General features: G+C 42.5%; 1 protein-coding gene across 7 annotated transcripts in view; it reads left to right on the forward strand.

The window, feature by feature from the left end:
- nav1a (neuron navigator 1a) overlaps positions 1-16099 on the forward strand; it is a 93711-nt gene that overhangs the window by 64539 nt on the left and 13073 nt on the right. For all 7 annotated transcript variants that reach the window (XM_079674070.1, XM_079674072.1, XM_079674073.1 and 4 more), the window contains 4 exons: positions 8156-8294; positions 11158-11461; positions 14355-15135; positions 15260-15781. In XM_079674070.1, the coding sequence (XP_079530196.1) occupies positions 8156-8294; positions 11158-11461; positions 14355-15135; positions 15260-15781 (1746 nt within the window). The remainder of the gene's footprint in view (positions 1-8155; positions 8295-11157; positions 11462-14354; positions 15136-15259; positions 15782-16099) is intronic.

Raw genomic sequence — 16099 nt, forward strand, 5'->3', positions numbered from 1 at the left:
GTGTGTGTGTGTGTGTGTGTGTGTGTGTGTGTGTGTGTGTGTGTGTGTGTGTGTGTGTGTGTGTGTGTGTGTGTGTGTGTAAAAGACTGTCCAAGCAGTCATCACACATTGTTCCATTCCACATCATGGAAAACGGAACAGAAAGGAAACAATAAATAATAACGCTAAAGAGGAAATTAATTTCTCGTTTTATTATGTACTAAACGGCCAGCTGCTTGCACGATGTCGTTTTTAAGTCAGCCTTGTCAATGATTTACTGTTAGTGTTTAACAATGCAACTCAGTAGAGAATCTCCATTGGGTTGCTAATTAAAAGCCATTTTCTAACAGCTGATTAGTCATACTCTAAGTTCCCAAGTGCCCAGACAACAACATGTCATAATAAAAAAATGGTAATTTAGGGGTGAAACTAGAAAGTTAGCACAGCGTGTATAGCAGTGTGTCTTTTCTGAGAACATACTGTGACTGCACTGCAGCAGATGGATGATACTTTATTAGAATAAGGAACTGAAATGACATTTATAATCATCTGCCTTCATCTGAAGTCTGCATCCCAGACAGGAAATGTACACCATGATCACCATAGACACAATATTACAGTCTGCAGTGGCTGTCTTTACTTTACCTCCTGTGTCAGACTTTGAGGCTTTCAAGATATAAGAAGGACTTGGCCTGCAGATGGATTTGTTCATAGCCGTATATGGTGCAGCAGTGAAGGATAACTAAAATATATTTGAACTACAGATAGTTTGAAAAGCTTATCCAGCCACACATAATACATCTACAACGTCCCAACTTCTCCTATGTCTTCTTACCAAAATCATTTTGTTAAAATAGTCTGCTATATGCTTGAGTACATTTTTATATCATTTATTTTATCTCAAAAGAGACAATTTACTCCACGTTCAAAATTAGCATAAAGGCTGTCCTTGTCTGGTGTTGTCAGGCATCCCACAATAATAATTATAATGATTATAATAATTATAATAATACACCTGAATGTACAATAGTTAAATACATAATACACATAAGCCACCAAGGTGAATCACAAATCTGAGGTGTGTGTTTTTGTGTGAGTGTGTGTACAGTAATTGTGTGTGTTGGCTTCCTGACGATAAGCTGCTGTAGTGGTCCAGGGACCCATATTGTTAGCCATCTGTGCACACAGGCCACATATTCTCTCTCTTCCAATCTCATCAGGTGAATGCCCACCCACAGAAAGGAGATTTTAAGATCACACACAACATCAGCAGGATTTATACTATAACAATTGAGAGGTTTAATTTACAGTACAGCATTTTTAAATACTTTTCCAGTCTGTCAGTGCATCCACAACTGTGTTAATAGAGAATAAGCATCACATGATGGCGGGTGTGGCCCCTTCCCGTGCAAATTGGTCATTTGATCCTTTGAGTGTGTGTGTGGATGTGTGTTACAACAGGGTCATTGTATATATTTGTGAAAACATCCCTGTTGCATCCACTGTTATGCCTCCAGACTGAATCCAGACAAATATCCAGAAAGGAAATCCATATTGTTTCTGTTAAATATCAAATGTTCCTTTTAAGTTAACCACTTAGTTGATCTCTTCCATTGAAATTGTGTTTGTCAAATTTTGTAAAGATGATGAATTAATTATTTATTAACCGTTACATCTGCTGTGAAGTGAAACGTTGTATTTTTGTGTTAAAAGTTGGGTCTTGTATTTAAGTTGGTTGGTTTTTGTGTATAGGCAGATTTGTCCTCTCTATGTCCCTCACGTGACACAGAGGCCATGTCTCCTGCTGTTTTCTGCCTCTTCAAACAGATGTGAGATCTCTCTGCGTTGTACAGACAATGCACCTCTACGTATAGCACCAGTCTCTAATGATTTCAGCAGGCCTTTCATGTGTGCCCCCTCCGGTTTGTGAGCCGACTGCCCAGTGCCATCCTGGCAGTGCCCTACTTTCCATTTGCCTGAAAAGGCATCACTAGCACCAGGAACTCGTCTGATATAGCCATTTTGGGTTCTGCCATGTGACACTGGGGATTTTAATAGGAATGGAAAGTTCCTGTCTATTGTAGGACTGCAGAAACACTTTCCATGCTTTTACGCAACCGAGACAGACAGTGTCAAAATATTATCCCAAATAGAATGTGTTTAACCCCATGAGGGTAGAAAGAGTTGAACCCCTTTACTCATCTCACCATTACATTTGAACTGCTTCATTCACTAGATCTTAACCTTTAGCTTCTGTTTATGTAATATTGCTATCATGTGCATTAAAGGGTTTTCTGGTTAACAAGAATGTTATGTTCACATTCATTACCACTCTAAGCATTGTATGACCCCTTAAGGCCTAATAAACGTCTCATAGAATGTTTGCAAAGCCGTCAAAAACGTGTATTTTACATCTAGTTTGAGTTGTTCTTCTTCACTTCCTTTGTCAGTGCATGGCAGCATTTCCCGTTACCACCACTTGTTGACCACTGGAACAATGTGATATTGGTAGGACCGTGTACTGCGTCATGCACAAGATAAATGATCCGCTCAAAGAAAAGAACCTCTACTAGAGGTCTAACACTCCACAGGGAGCCTTGAAGGGGACAGTACTGAACGTTTATAATCATTTCACCTTGCTGGTCCGGTTAAATATTTGGCTTTTGTTTGTATGTGAGCTATAATTAGATCGCAAGATTGATAATGACATTTTGCTTCTCCTTGGTATTGATCTGTCATTTACTGGCAGGCTTTGCATAAGTGCACTAACATTCTATATAATGTGCTTTGACTATTGATCAGGTAATTACTTTGTTGTTGTTGTTGTTTTGTTATTCCTTTCTTTGTTTGACAGGAAGACTGTCTCCTTCCATTATCACTACTCATCTCGTAACCATGCAGCAAAGTCAAGCATTACTTCGTTGTATCCATTTTGACTCTACTTGTCACAACAAAGCGGAGTATCACATTCCTTTAATTTGCCTCCATGCAGTTTTAACAAATCTTTGTTGAGACGGAACAGCTTATCAACCAATACTGTTAAGTCTGCTCCCTGGGCCTGGCAAGACTCCAACTCCCAGCCATCACTGCTCCCACAAACCGCAGGCAAAGCTGCTTTGTCAGTAGCTTTTTCTCCCTCCTGGTGTAGTGTATTTCTTTCTTTTACCCATCCCTCACCCTCAGAGAGGTCAGGAGAGAAGAGGAGACAGAGCGAGAAGGGAGGCAGAGCTCTCATAATGAGCAGCGAAAAAGCCATTCACATTGAGACCGGAGCAATTAGCTCCATCGTCTGAAGAGTGGAGGAACACAGAAAGAAGCTTGTTAATAAAAGCTGACTATTAAGCTCAGCAGTAGCTATTCAGCCATTCTCTTGATATTTTCTGAGGCTCAGTGTTTGTGTGGGTGTGCGGGCTCTCTGCAGACGTTGACGGACAAAGAAATCGTGTCTCTGTGAAAGAAGGATGTTGTTGGTAATCACCACCATGACCTTTATCAAATCAAGAACATTTAAATAAAATATTCAAAGCATTTGAAATATTCTGCTGCTTGCATTATATATTGCCACTTTCTGAGTGATGACGTATTCTAAGTTTGCTCTGGGGTCATTGTGGCTTTTAGAGTAGGAAAGCACTTGTGTCCCGCTGGCTCGGGGTTAGGGACGACAGTATTCAGTGTGTCCATGTGGCATATCCTCAGCTCAGAGGGATGATGCATTTTGCACATGGTGCAGAGACGGAAATCTTCGGTCAGGTGAAGGTGAAGAATGACTTTAATCAAGCTCTTCTCAGAATAATTGACACTTATTGCAGCCTAAATCGAATCAAGATTGATATTCATTTTGATCATGGGATTATAGTCACAGCTTCCCATTTTTCAATGACCTGCTCCTCTCCCTCCAGCTGTGCTCGAAAGCTTGTGATCTGGTTTAAAGTCACAATAGCCCAATGACATTTAACATCCAGAAGGGCATTCGAATGTGGTTTATGGCCATGATTTATTTCTGTCCTTTAATAAATCACACAATAATATATATGTGTTTCAAATCTGTAGCTGCTGGGTGATATTTTGAGTCTTGAATGAAGATATCATTTAAGGCTGGCTTTTTTTAAATGAATACAAATGTGACAGGGAAGTAGCTTTTAAAATGGTGCTGGCTATAAGACATAAGCTTTTCTGTGAAAGGGGTGATGTAGATGAATTGGGTGCTAATATTATCCCCCAGTCTCTGCAGCTGCTGCTAAAGAATGAAAAAAGATAAGATGGATCGAGTAGAGATTATAGGAGTTTTTAAAAAGCTGCTGGTGGAGGTTTTTAGGGAGAGTTGAGAGACCTCTTGAAAGAGTTCCTCATCTCCTGAGTTTTTGAGGATGTTTTCTATGTCTTCAACAGCCCTTCTCTTTCCACTTTAGCTCTCTCCTTTCTCCTCCCTCACACGCCACTTCAGCCTCTACTCTTGAGTGCCTCGTGGTTCATCGCCCTCTTTTCAAGCTTCCTTTTATCCTTCCTAGTAGAGTTAAGGACTATAGATGGCAAACAAGAGCTGGAAGACATGCTGGTGGATTTGGTGCAGCCGTATTTTGTCGAAAGCTGATGGAGGATATCAGGTTTTGGCCTCGAAATGAGAACGTGCTTTCTGGCCAACTACTTTAAGACTGACTGGGAAAGTGTGCATTTGCATTAGGCCTAAAACCTTCAGATAATCTTTTCTGAGATCTTTTGGAACTTGAGCAAAGGATTCCTACTCACACAAACCCATGGTCCATTGAAGTCTGATTGAACATCATTTCTGCAGATTAAATCTGAAGTCATTGCCAAGACAGTCCGACTGAAATACACACACATAAACAAACTGTATGATTCCTTATGTTCCTCTTGGCAGTCACATTGTCTCAACCCGCTTTGATTAAGGTCCGTTTATTAAAAGTGAAATAAAATACTTTTATAAAAAAATGATTAATTTCCTTTTTTTCCCTTTTTTTTTTTTACTTATAAAACCACACTCCAATGGAAACCCAATCTTTTGCAACTCAAATGCCATAACATCCGTAGTGCACATATGCAGATACAAAAGATTAAAAATACCAGTTTATTTCAACACATCGTCTCAACCCTTACTCTTTCTCTTTACTTTCCGAGAGTATTTCACCCGTTAAGCTGGTGCTGTCTGTGATGTTTGACCCCTGACCTCGTCCCTCTCCTCTGCGGGTTCCTCTTTTTAAATCTGTCGTCTGAGTGATACGGAACGCAGCAGACACTGTTTTTGTTCTGTTTCCTATCAGATCTGGATTATATATCATCGTCATCATTCAAAAAACCTCTGGTGGACACCAAAATAGCTTTGAAGTGAAAAACAGGATATTAACAAAGGTGTAAACCACAGCTGTGTTGAGGACGATTATCTCAAAGAAATAAGTTGAGGAATGAATCACATCCACTCCAGATAACAGCAAAGTTTATAAGTTCCTTAGCACATATCTGTACTCGGGAGTAATAGAAACATCGTATAAAACAGGAATCTCACATCCGATTTATACAATTACAGCATTTTTACAAGGTTGTTAAATCTCTAATTGAGTCTTAAAATGACATATTTTGTTATAAAACAAATTGTTAGATCATCTGTCGGTTGATAAGATAATTCAACTTTTTCAGCGCATATCTTTCTGAGTTTTAAGTCAAAAATTCAGCAACAAACAATTATATGAGCTTACTATAGTTCAATAAAGAACTTGTAAACTTTTATTTGAAAATAAAACATGTGGAGCTTTATGAAGTTTACATGTTCAGGAAGAGTAAGTCTGCTCTCGGATGTGTCTATTCCAATCGTACATTTGTCCTTTAACCTACTCTGGCATATAGACAACGCAGCGTGACAGCCACTTCAGACGTAAAATCTCGTCTGCTCTTTTTTTGTGTCTACATATCCACAGGCCAGATAGGGAGGGCTTTCCCTTCGCCCCTCTCCCCCTGATCCCCTTCCTCAAGTCCCCCAGGGTACAGAGTGACCCACACAGGCACCCATCCGGAAGGCACAGTCGCTTTCTCTCCCCGGTGCCACAGTATACATGACCTCATTAGCAAGGCCCCACCCTCTTAACGTGTTTTACACTACAGTACGAATATCAGTCTAACCTATTGACCCTAATAAGATACAAAACCCCAACCCCCTAACTTCCTTAGCATGACCTACATAATCTATACGAGCACATGTGGATGTATACCACATACCCAAACATCAGATGTGTCTTTTTCTCCCTCACTCATTCCTAAAAGTCTTTGTGTTGAACCAGATGAGAAATATGTTTCAACTATAATATGCTTGATAGGTCATATTACTGTAGCTATAGAAGGTCATATATGTTATCACCGCACAGGAAATGGTCAAACATCAGTCAATCACAATTGATTTGTCAAAGCAGAAATCCAAACTGAATTGCTTCAACTGTGCAGTCCTACAGGAGATGAAGAAGTCTATTAAAGATGTAGAAAGACCAACTTCTCAACTGACCATAAACAAAATCTAAAAAAATATGATGCAGTCATTAGATATGATAGTATTAGCTTTATTTCATGGGACTAAAATAAGAGAACTGTCAGACAAAACAATAAGTACAACAAACTCAAATATATGCATGGCAAATCAGCAAAATAACAATGAAATGTGCTTTTGACAGGCATGAAAAAAAACTGGATAGTCTCCTAGTTGGTGTTCAGATTCTGGCAGCAACTTCATAAATGTTTATGGTTTCTTCTTGGTATATGGCACAACAGTAGTTGACCATAGTGACACATTAGCGTATTATTAAATATATCGATATATATTGACCGAACTAGAAAAGGTTTAGTTGAATGTTGAAGAGAAATGGGTAAATAAAATGTTCAACATTGGCTCCTAAAATAGTTCCTGAAAAGCATCAAACATCTGACCTTCTGGGTGCTATTTTTCTTCAATTACATCAATACGTTTGTTTTAAAATATACATAAGTAAGCTCTTTAGAACAGACTCCAGCCTGCACACTTTCCCAGTCAGTCTTAAAGTAGTTGGCCAAAAAGCACTTTCGAGGCCTAAACCTGATATCCTCCATCAGCTTTCAACAAAATAAAGCTGCACCAAATCCACCTGCATGTCGGGATTTTAAGAATAATTAATATTGTGGGTGAAGAGAAAAGCAGCTAAGCAGAGCAGATGTATTCCAAGGGAACAGACTTCACAGTCCTGGCACAGACTCCTCTCCTTCAAGCACTTGTGGGCGCATGCATCAGTGTATGTTCTCCAGTGCTATTTTTGTATGTGTGTGTGGGCTGAGATCATTTCAAGAGCGCTCCAAACTTCAGTTTGCTAGTGTGAAAGTTAAGTATATAGAGCAGGCGGCGTTCTAAATGAGGTCTATGTCTATGAATATTTAATCAAAAGACAAACGGGAAGACATGGAGCCAAGTGAGCCAACCGCTGATGTAACTGAGCCGGTGGAGCTGCGAGAGTTCAAGCAGTGTATAACCTCAAGGCAATATCCAGTTAATTGTAACTGATTGTTTTGTTTTTGTCAGATATTCTTGGGCATAAGAGCATTTGGTGGAATGTGATACTCGATCGATCTTAACAGGGAAACAGAATTAGCTTCTGTCCGCCCTTGGAGTTGGAAAATATCTGTTGTCTTGATCAAGGACACCTTCAGAAAGCTGTATGCTTGGGGCATTGGGGATTACACTCCTGTTTCCCAACCGGTAACTTCTACCCAACGACTCGGCCAAATTTGTACACCCTAAAAATAAGAGCACATCTCCACCGTCCGTCTGGATTGAACCTGCAATACACTAACAGTCTCGCATTCAGCACAGATGCACTGTTGTAAGGATGATGAAACAACATTTTTGATCACAGAGAATAGCAAATAGCTCCTGACTACAAGATAAGGCCCATTAATTCAGTGGTTACCAAAAATTTTTAAGACCTACACCTTCATTAAGTATGCATTACCTATCTATTGTAACCATTGATATAGTCTTTGTTTTAGCTAAATGTTTGAGAAATAGTTACTTTTAGATTATTATCTGAAATCACTAATTACTTTCAAATGAGTTGAGCTACTCCGCAATATTTCCATCCACCCTTTGAAATGTTTTTATCTGTGTATGTATTCTCTGACACATTTTCTTTTTCATTGTTTCTTTTAGTTGGGACGAGAGCAGTTCCATCAGCAGCGGTTTGAGTGACGGCTCAGACAACCTCAGCTCTGAAGAATTCAACACGAGTCCCACTCTCAACTCCCTTCCTACCACTCCCATCGGCTCTCGCAGAAACTCAGCCATCGTGGTAAGTCACACACACAGATGGACATCCACCTACTATCATGTTATATAGATAGATAGTGTGTGTTGGTTACATGAGCATTGATTCAGCTGTTAATCCAGTGAGGTGTTGATGAGGTGCTGAATGATGTGTCATACACCCTGTCAGTATAGAAAGGACATACGTTTACACAACAGGCAGCAGGACACTGGCATCAGAGACAAAGCCTGATTAAGTATTCTACACACACCCATTATATTTATCACGTCTGCAGCAATCAATGTTCGCCGCAGCGCACATACACACATGAAGCTGCGATGTTTAAAAAGGCTCCCTTTTGTTCCTTGTGTTTTTTTAACTGCATTAAGAGCTCTTTCTTGCTATAGTAATGAGGCTTATTATGACGTTTTTGGAGTGGATCATCTGAAAATGATCAACTAGTGTGACCGTAGACATAGTTGTTGGTCATTCATGTAGAATAATCCATTCAAAAAACATAATACCACGTTATTGCTGCTTGAAGGGTTCAGGTTCACACATTTCTTTAAAGGATTTAAACCACCTGATTCAGCTGATCTGGACTTCTTTTGCCCAGTTCAATCGTATAATAAGCCCCTTGAAACCACTGCTTGATATCTTTATGTTAAAAGTACCTTGAAGTGTACTTACATACACTATGTGAGCTGTAATCTTAAAAGATTGCTGTGGAGCCTGGAGGTCTTGGGACTCATGACCTTAATGCTTATAAAACAATCTCCTTGAGGTTCTTTAAGGCTCTCAATGGGAGCTGTAAAGGTTTCAGACAGTGTGTGTGCTTGTGAGTGTCTGATGTAGGTCACACCTCCGCAATGTGGCGGATGTAGTGGGATGTAAGAGAAAGAGAGACAACCAGAAATGGAGGGAAATGGATAGAGTAATAAGCCAGAGGGAATCAGTGTAACCATGGCAACTGAAGTACAGGGATGCTGAGCTTGCTGGTCTTTGTCTCCTCCTGTATTTTTGAAGGACAGGTCTAGAACGGCCATCTGCACACACACACACAGACACACACACACACACACACACACATACACACACACACACACACACACACACACACACACACACACACACACACACACACACACACACACACACACACACACACACACACACACACACAGGGCCATCTGCAGTCCTGCATCCGGGCCAGCGAGCCGCAAGAACCGGGTTGCCTCCCTCCACGCCTGGTTGAAGTAGTCATAGCAACCATAACCCCCCCCTATGGCATCATTACCATGGCAACCAAGCATCACCTCATCATGCACCCCACATTGTCTAATACACATGGCTCAATGCTCTCTCGCCATTCTCAGCTCACGGCTTTTTCTTTATCGGTTTCTCTTCAGCTTTGTGTCCCGAAGTCATTCTTTTGTCTACATTTCCTCCTCTTTATCACGCCACCTTTTCCCTTTTTGCTCCTGTTGATTTTAATTCCCTCAAAGGCAGCTCTGGCTTTACATCCATTCCTCATCTCTCCCACATATTGCATAATGCGCTCAAAAAAGGATATGCGGGGGGGGGGGGGTGAAAGACAGGGGCTCTAAGAAGAAAGGTTTGACGGAGAGAGTGAAAGCCATAGATGTGTGTGTGTAGGTGGTTCAAAAGCCGAGATTTCCTCATTTTGCACATGTAGGTGGATCAAGTAATCAAGTTACCTTGTTTTCCCAGTACCTCTTTTGTGTGTGTGCGCCTATCTGCCTATACTTTTATATTATTATAATGTTTTTCCACGGCTGGACAGATGTCTATCTCGTCCCTGCCTGTTTCAATAATCAGGGAATGTGTGTGAGGAAATGACAGTGTTTTATCAACAAGGTCTGGTCAGACAGACACCCACTGACACACACACACACACACACACACATACACACACACACACACACACACACACACACACACACACACACACACACACACACACACACACTGACACACACACACACACACCCTTACTCAACTCTGTTCCTCAAGTGATGTGAACCTGCCCATGGGGTCTATTGGTTTTAATAAAAAAGGAATTCAGCATATGAGTCCTCATGAGAACGGCTGGGTGCAAGGGCCTGAACTTGCGTGCACGCACACACACCTCATGAGGCATTGTTCAACTGTCAGTCTCCTACAGGGGGGAGAATACTCTACCTCTGTAGTCATATCCGTCCCTCCTATCAAGCCTCACACACTTAAACAGGGATTGTGTGTTTTGTATTTTTTTACGAATCTAAACTGACTTCAAGACTGAATGCTACCCAAAATTATTTTTTACTCTCTCAAATCCTTCGTCGTTAATTTCAGATGTATTCACAACTTACACACACAGAAGACCTTGACTCAATAATGTCCACACAAAAGAGTTTCTTGGTTCACTCGGTTGGACATGCTTTTCTGCTTCGAAAGCATCAAGATGATGCAAAACTGCTTACATTAAGTTAGGATTTCAATAAATACACAATGTTTTGCATACATTTTCCAATGAGTTGTGCCATTGCCTCATTCTTTCCAGTCTCCTAAACTAACATTGATTGTGTCAGAGAATGAGTCAGAAACATCCAAGAGAAGCCAGATGTTTTAGTTACTAAAAAACGTTTACTATAGAGGTGGGGTTTGGAGTACTACACTTAAAGATGGATATTGTTTTATTATATTCTTACCAGCGGCACACAAAACATTTAATTGCTTACCTGTAATATACTGTTCCTGAATAGAAGAGATATAAAACACAATAATGGCTCTTTGTTCTCTGTGTGCAGAAGTCAGATCTCACAGACTCACCTCTATATATAATGTTATAATATAATATGTTCTTGTCACAGTGTCTCTAAGCATCTGTCTGTATTTGTCATTCAAGATGCGTACAGATGCAGAGAAGAGATCACTGGTGGAGAGTGGTTTGTCCTGGGACGCTGACGATACCAAACCCGGCCGCGAGAGCCATGGCAGCAACGTCTACGATACAGGAAGTCTCAAATCTGAATCAGCCAATAAATGGAAAAAGACACGGACGCCGGCAGAGGGCCTGGAAGGAGGGAAGGGCGAACTGAAGAAACCTCACACCCTGGGTCACGGACATATATTGAAGAAAGGAAGAAACCCACCTGTGGGAGTCACCTCGCCGATCACACACACCTCTCAGAGCGGGCTGAAAGTGACAGGTGAGAGGAGAAACACACATGCACCCACAGTCACAGTGAGGTGTAATATATATAGCGCGCTGAGACAATAGCTAAAGGCAGGAGGACCTATAGGTATAGTTTCATAACTTGAGCACACTGACACATTGGCTGTCTTTTAATATTCCCCTTACTCTGGCAGTCTCACACCCCCGCACAGACACACTCTCTGTCTTTGTCCCACACATTCATCCACAGCTGCAGCCCACCCTCCAGGCCTTTAGAAAGTGGTGCCATGTATCAAACGCCCATCACCACCCACTCCCTTCCTGCCAACTCACCACGAACACACACACACACACACACACACACACACACACACACACACACACACACACACACACACACACACACACACACACACATTGCACACACTGACCATCAGTGTGTTTTTTTCGTCCTATTGGTCCAGCCTTTCCTTTATTTTTGTACCGGACAGAGTGAATTTATAGCGCTTAAATAAAGGCCTTGTACCCAAAACAACTGGACCAGAGACAGTGTGTGTGTTCATAACAGGCTTCTGTGTGTGTAAGTGCAGACCCATTTGAGATTGTGCCAGCCTTAAAGAGTGTCACCCATCGCACTTAACCCACACACACACACTCTCAATCACCCGCACAAAGAGCACAATAGTGCCGATTGTGCAGCTGCTTTTTAAGCACACCATCTGGGTGGTGTTTACGTTAGCGCACACACACACACATACACATGTACACACATAATGGACAACAACAGGATATGAGTTGTGCCAGTCTAGATACATTGTGTCTGTGTAAACGGCCCTCTCTCTGTGGGACTGTCCTGTGTTTGCACTGCCAGCTGTTGAACTGACAGATATGCCAAACAAGTGTGTTGAACCAACCTGTGATCTGTGTGCCCGCCTGTTATTGTTATTAATGCGAACAGTATGAATCTGCCACCAAGGCTATTCAATCTTTCTGCCACAGAGTTTCAGACTCTAATTAATCAGATGATGAAAACAAGTGAAAGCACACTCAAAGGTTGAGCAGTGTGGAGGAGCAGCAGACCTTCTTAGATAGTTGGAGACAGTCTCTACAGCTCATACTGGAGATCAGTTTATTGCTGAGGTTTTGCTGGATTCTGTGTAAATATGCGTTTCTGCATTTCTGCGGCATTGTAGGAGACAGAGTGTGAAAAGAAGACACTAGATTTCTAGGGATAGATAAATACTTACTGTATACTAATTATATAGTACATTGTTTGCACTATATACAGTACCAACCATATGGTTTACTATTTGCATTAGTTTGGTTTATTTTATGTAGAGCTGTCAGTGCTGATGCATCAAGTATCTTTCTGTTTCCTCTCTTTCACATGCTCTCACACTTGACACCTGTAGGTACATTCAGCTATCCAATACATGTTTACATACCTCTTACATAGACACAAATAAACTGTATCTTAACAACCACAAATATAAGTACACACATGTTTATGGTGTGGATGGAAGATAATGTGGAGTCTAGAGCTAATGCTCTCCCTGGGAAACTGCTGTTAGTCATTTACAGGAATATGAGTGTTTGTGTGTCCCGGAACATCATGTCATACTGCTCTCCCTTCTACCACAGTGGCCTTAAATAAAAGAAGACTTAGAAAGGTGAATATAAATGAGCCGGACAGCAGTGTTAGAAACGTTATGCAAAGGATTCTCTATCTGTATTCAGTTGTCTATCTCCTCAGACATGCAGGCCCCTTGCGTTGAGACGTGTGTTGAATCATGGTGTCATCTTAAATCCATGCTGACTGTGTCAATCTGCGAGCTTCTCCATCTCCACAGCCAGTGTCAGTAAATCAGGCTTCATTTATGTCAAACTTAATCTCTACGCCTGGATTCTTTCCCTTTGTGTGCTAGCTTCTCATTGCCCTTTTGGTAGTGGGTGTTTCAGCAGCTAATGTTCTTGGAACGTGCAATGTTGCGGTTATACGAGGGATTGAGTTTATTACTTGACATGTAAATTCAATTTTCACATTTACAAAAGAACTCCAAGTGCAGTGTTGTCAGTGTTACATTCCTATAAGATCCAATCACTGAGCTGAGTGTGTGTGTGGTATATATGTCTGGCCTTTTACGTGTATATTTTCGGGCTTTTTCAATACCCTTAAGTGACTCCAGATGTCCCAAGGCAGCACGCTGGTGGGTCCCATTCAACAGCAGTTCTTTGACTCTGTTAATGCCTTGTATATAAACCTCTCATAACAACTCCCATTAGATACAAATTAAGAGCGTGGGTAGTGAAGGCTCGCAGTTGGGTGGGCGGTGCATACAGCGCACATCTGTCTAATATTTTTTTTTCTCATAATAACTTCCAAACAAGTCCAGTAAGTTAGCCAACTGGGAAATGTACAGATGGGAACAAAATCACATTATTTTCCTTCAACCTCCTTTCCACAAAGTTATCACGCACTCCGCCCTTTTCCGCAAAAGACATCTCAAGAGTGGAGAAACTCAGTTATACTGGGTGTTTCATGCACTTTTGTGCCCGCAGACACGCTTCATGAATGTGAACATCAGTTTTCCACAGCCATGCTGCTCATGATAATCTCGGCCCTCTGCAGCTGTGACACACAGACGTGCACTTACTGGAGAGCCAGAGAAAACAGTTTTAGTTCATCAGGATGGAAAAGAGGAGTAACCACATGATAACAGTGTGTGATGGTGAAAGTGCCTGAAAGTCCTGCCTACTCACTGTCTGTCTGCTCGGACAGGGATGTGTTTTTATCAGCAGACAGTCAGATCCTGTAGGTGGGTAGATGAGATCTCACTTCCTAATATGGCTTGGTTAGTCTCACTCACCAACAGAGTCTGCTCTGGTTTTAAACTTTTCTAATGTTTTTTCCTTCTCTACCTCTTTAGGTACCGTAAAGTCAGATGGGAAGCCAATGGATAAGTCTCGGTTGGCAGTGAAGAGCTCTGGCCTTCAGCGCTCCTCTTCTGATGCCGGTAAAGAGCAACAAAATGGCAGCGGTGCTGGTGAGCAACGTAAACCTCCATCCGGCCTCCTCCGGCCCTCAACTGGTGGAAGCTTTGGCTTCAAGAAGCCTGCCACAGCAACTAATAATGGCACAAACAACACTAGTATGTGTGCCTCTGCAACTGTGGGGAAGATTCCCAAAACGTCGGGTATTCCTGTCAAACCAGTGGCAGTCGGGGGTGGTGGTGGAGGACGTAAGACGAGCCTAGATGTTTCAAACAACGACCATAGTGGTTTTCTGTCTGCAAATGCCAGGACGTCTCTCCAGTACCGCTCTCTGCCTCGTCCAGCAAAGACAAGCACCCTGACTCTGACTCGGCCCAGCTCAGCTCGCCCAATGAGCACCACCATGGACACCAGCTCGTCGCTGACCAAACCGCCCCATGGCTCCCGGCTCAAAGAGCCCGCCTCTGGGATTGGTTCAGGGTTGAGTAAGGCAGGTGGTCGTGGGATCCATAGTCACGGTCCTGTCAATCAGACAGACAGAGAGAAAGAGAAAGAAAGGGCCAAAGCCAAAGCTGTAGTGTCTGACTCTGAGTGTGGAGGCGGGTCTCTGAAGGGCAGCCCTACTCAGACCCCCTCAGAGAACGGAGGGAAGCTACAGGGCCTGAGACCTCCCAGCAGTGGGAAGGGCCTGGATCTGCCCTCACCCAACACACACAGGTAAACCTTTTCATGTATTAACACAGAATACACAGTATGTGGTGCAATATATGGTGCGAGTATTATTCAACACAATTTCACTTATGGATGTGCAATGCTTTACATTGTCTGTTTTTGTCTTTAGATTATCTGGGATTCGCAGCCTGGCAAAGCCTCCATCAATGGCCCAGCTTGACAAGCTGAACTTAAACAGTCTCGAGATGGGAATCCAAGACTCCCTTCCACCCAAGATCCCGCCGTACTCTAAGCTTCAGGACCTGGCCAGCTCAGGAGGCAGCTCCACGGGCCCCTGCCTGACCCCCAGCCCTGCGCCTTTACTCAATGTGAACTCTTCGGCCTGCTTCTCAGGCTCAGGGACTGGGTTGGGGCCCCGGCAGGTCTCCTCTCTCGGGGTTCAAGGGGGCGGAGGGAGCACCTCCCCACTGCTCTACCCTCGTCTGTCTGGGCTGCATCGCAGCATGGAGTCACTGCCGCTCCAGATGAGTCTAGCCCCAGAGCGCCAGGGGAGGGAGAAGAAGGGGGAGAGGGAGAGTTTGGTGAGGGGCTACACCACATTAGAGTCCCGGCACAAAGATAGACATGAAGACAGAGGCCCTCCGGCCAGCTGGAGCTCTGGAAGTAAAGTCTCATTGTGTCTCACGGACAGGTGAGTTTCAATAGTCTGCACCCACATTTCTTAGAATATATACTAAGTGTACATGCAGATGTTTTGTTGTTCCTTTTTGTAATGCTGCTATGTACTTCCACCTACTGGTCAGCTGAGGAACTGCACCCACATTATTAACTGTTCAGGGAGGCAGCAGTGATCAGCGCAGCTCTTTGATATCTTATTCATTGTAATTTATGCAACAATCATGCACACCACCCCCCCCCCCCCTCCCTCATTCAGTGGGCACGTGGAAAGGCTATTTGTTTGGCATCATCACTCATCATGAGATGATAAATATTGGCTAAAAGATAGAAT

The sequence above is a fragment of the Notothenia rossii genome, assembly GCF_949606895.1.
Source record: "Notothenia rossii genome assembly, chromosome: 4".
NCBI classification, from domain to species: Eukaryota; Metazoa; Chordata; class Actinopteri; order Perciformes; family Nototheniidae; genus Notothenia; species Notothenia rossii.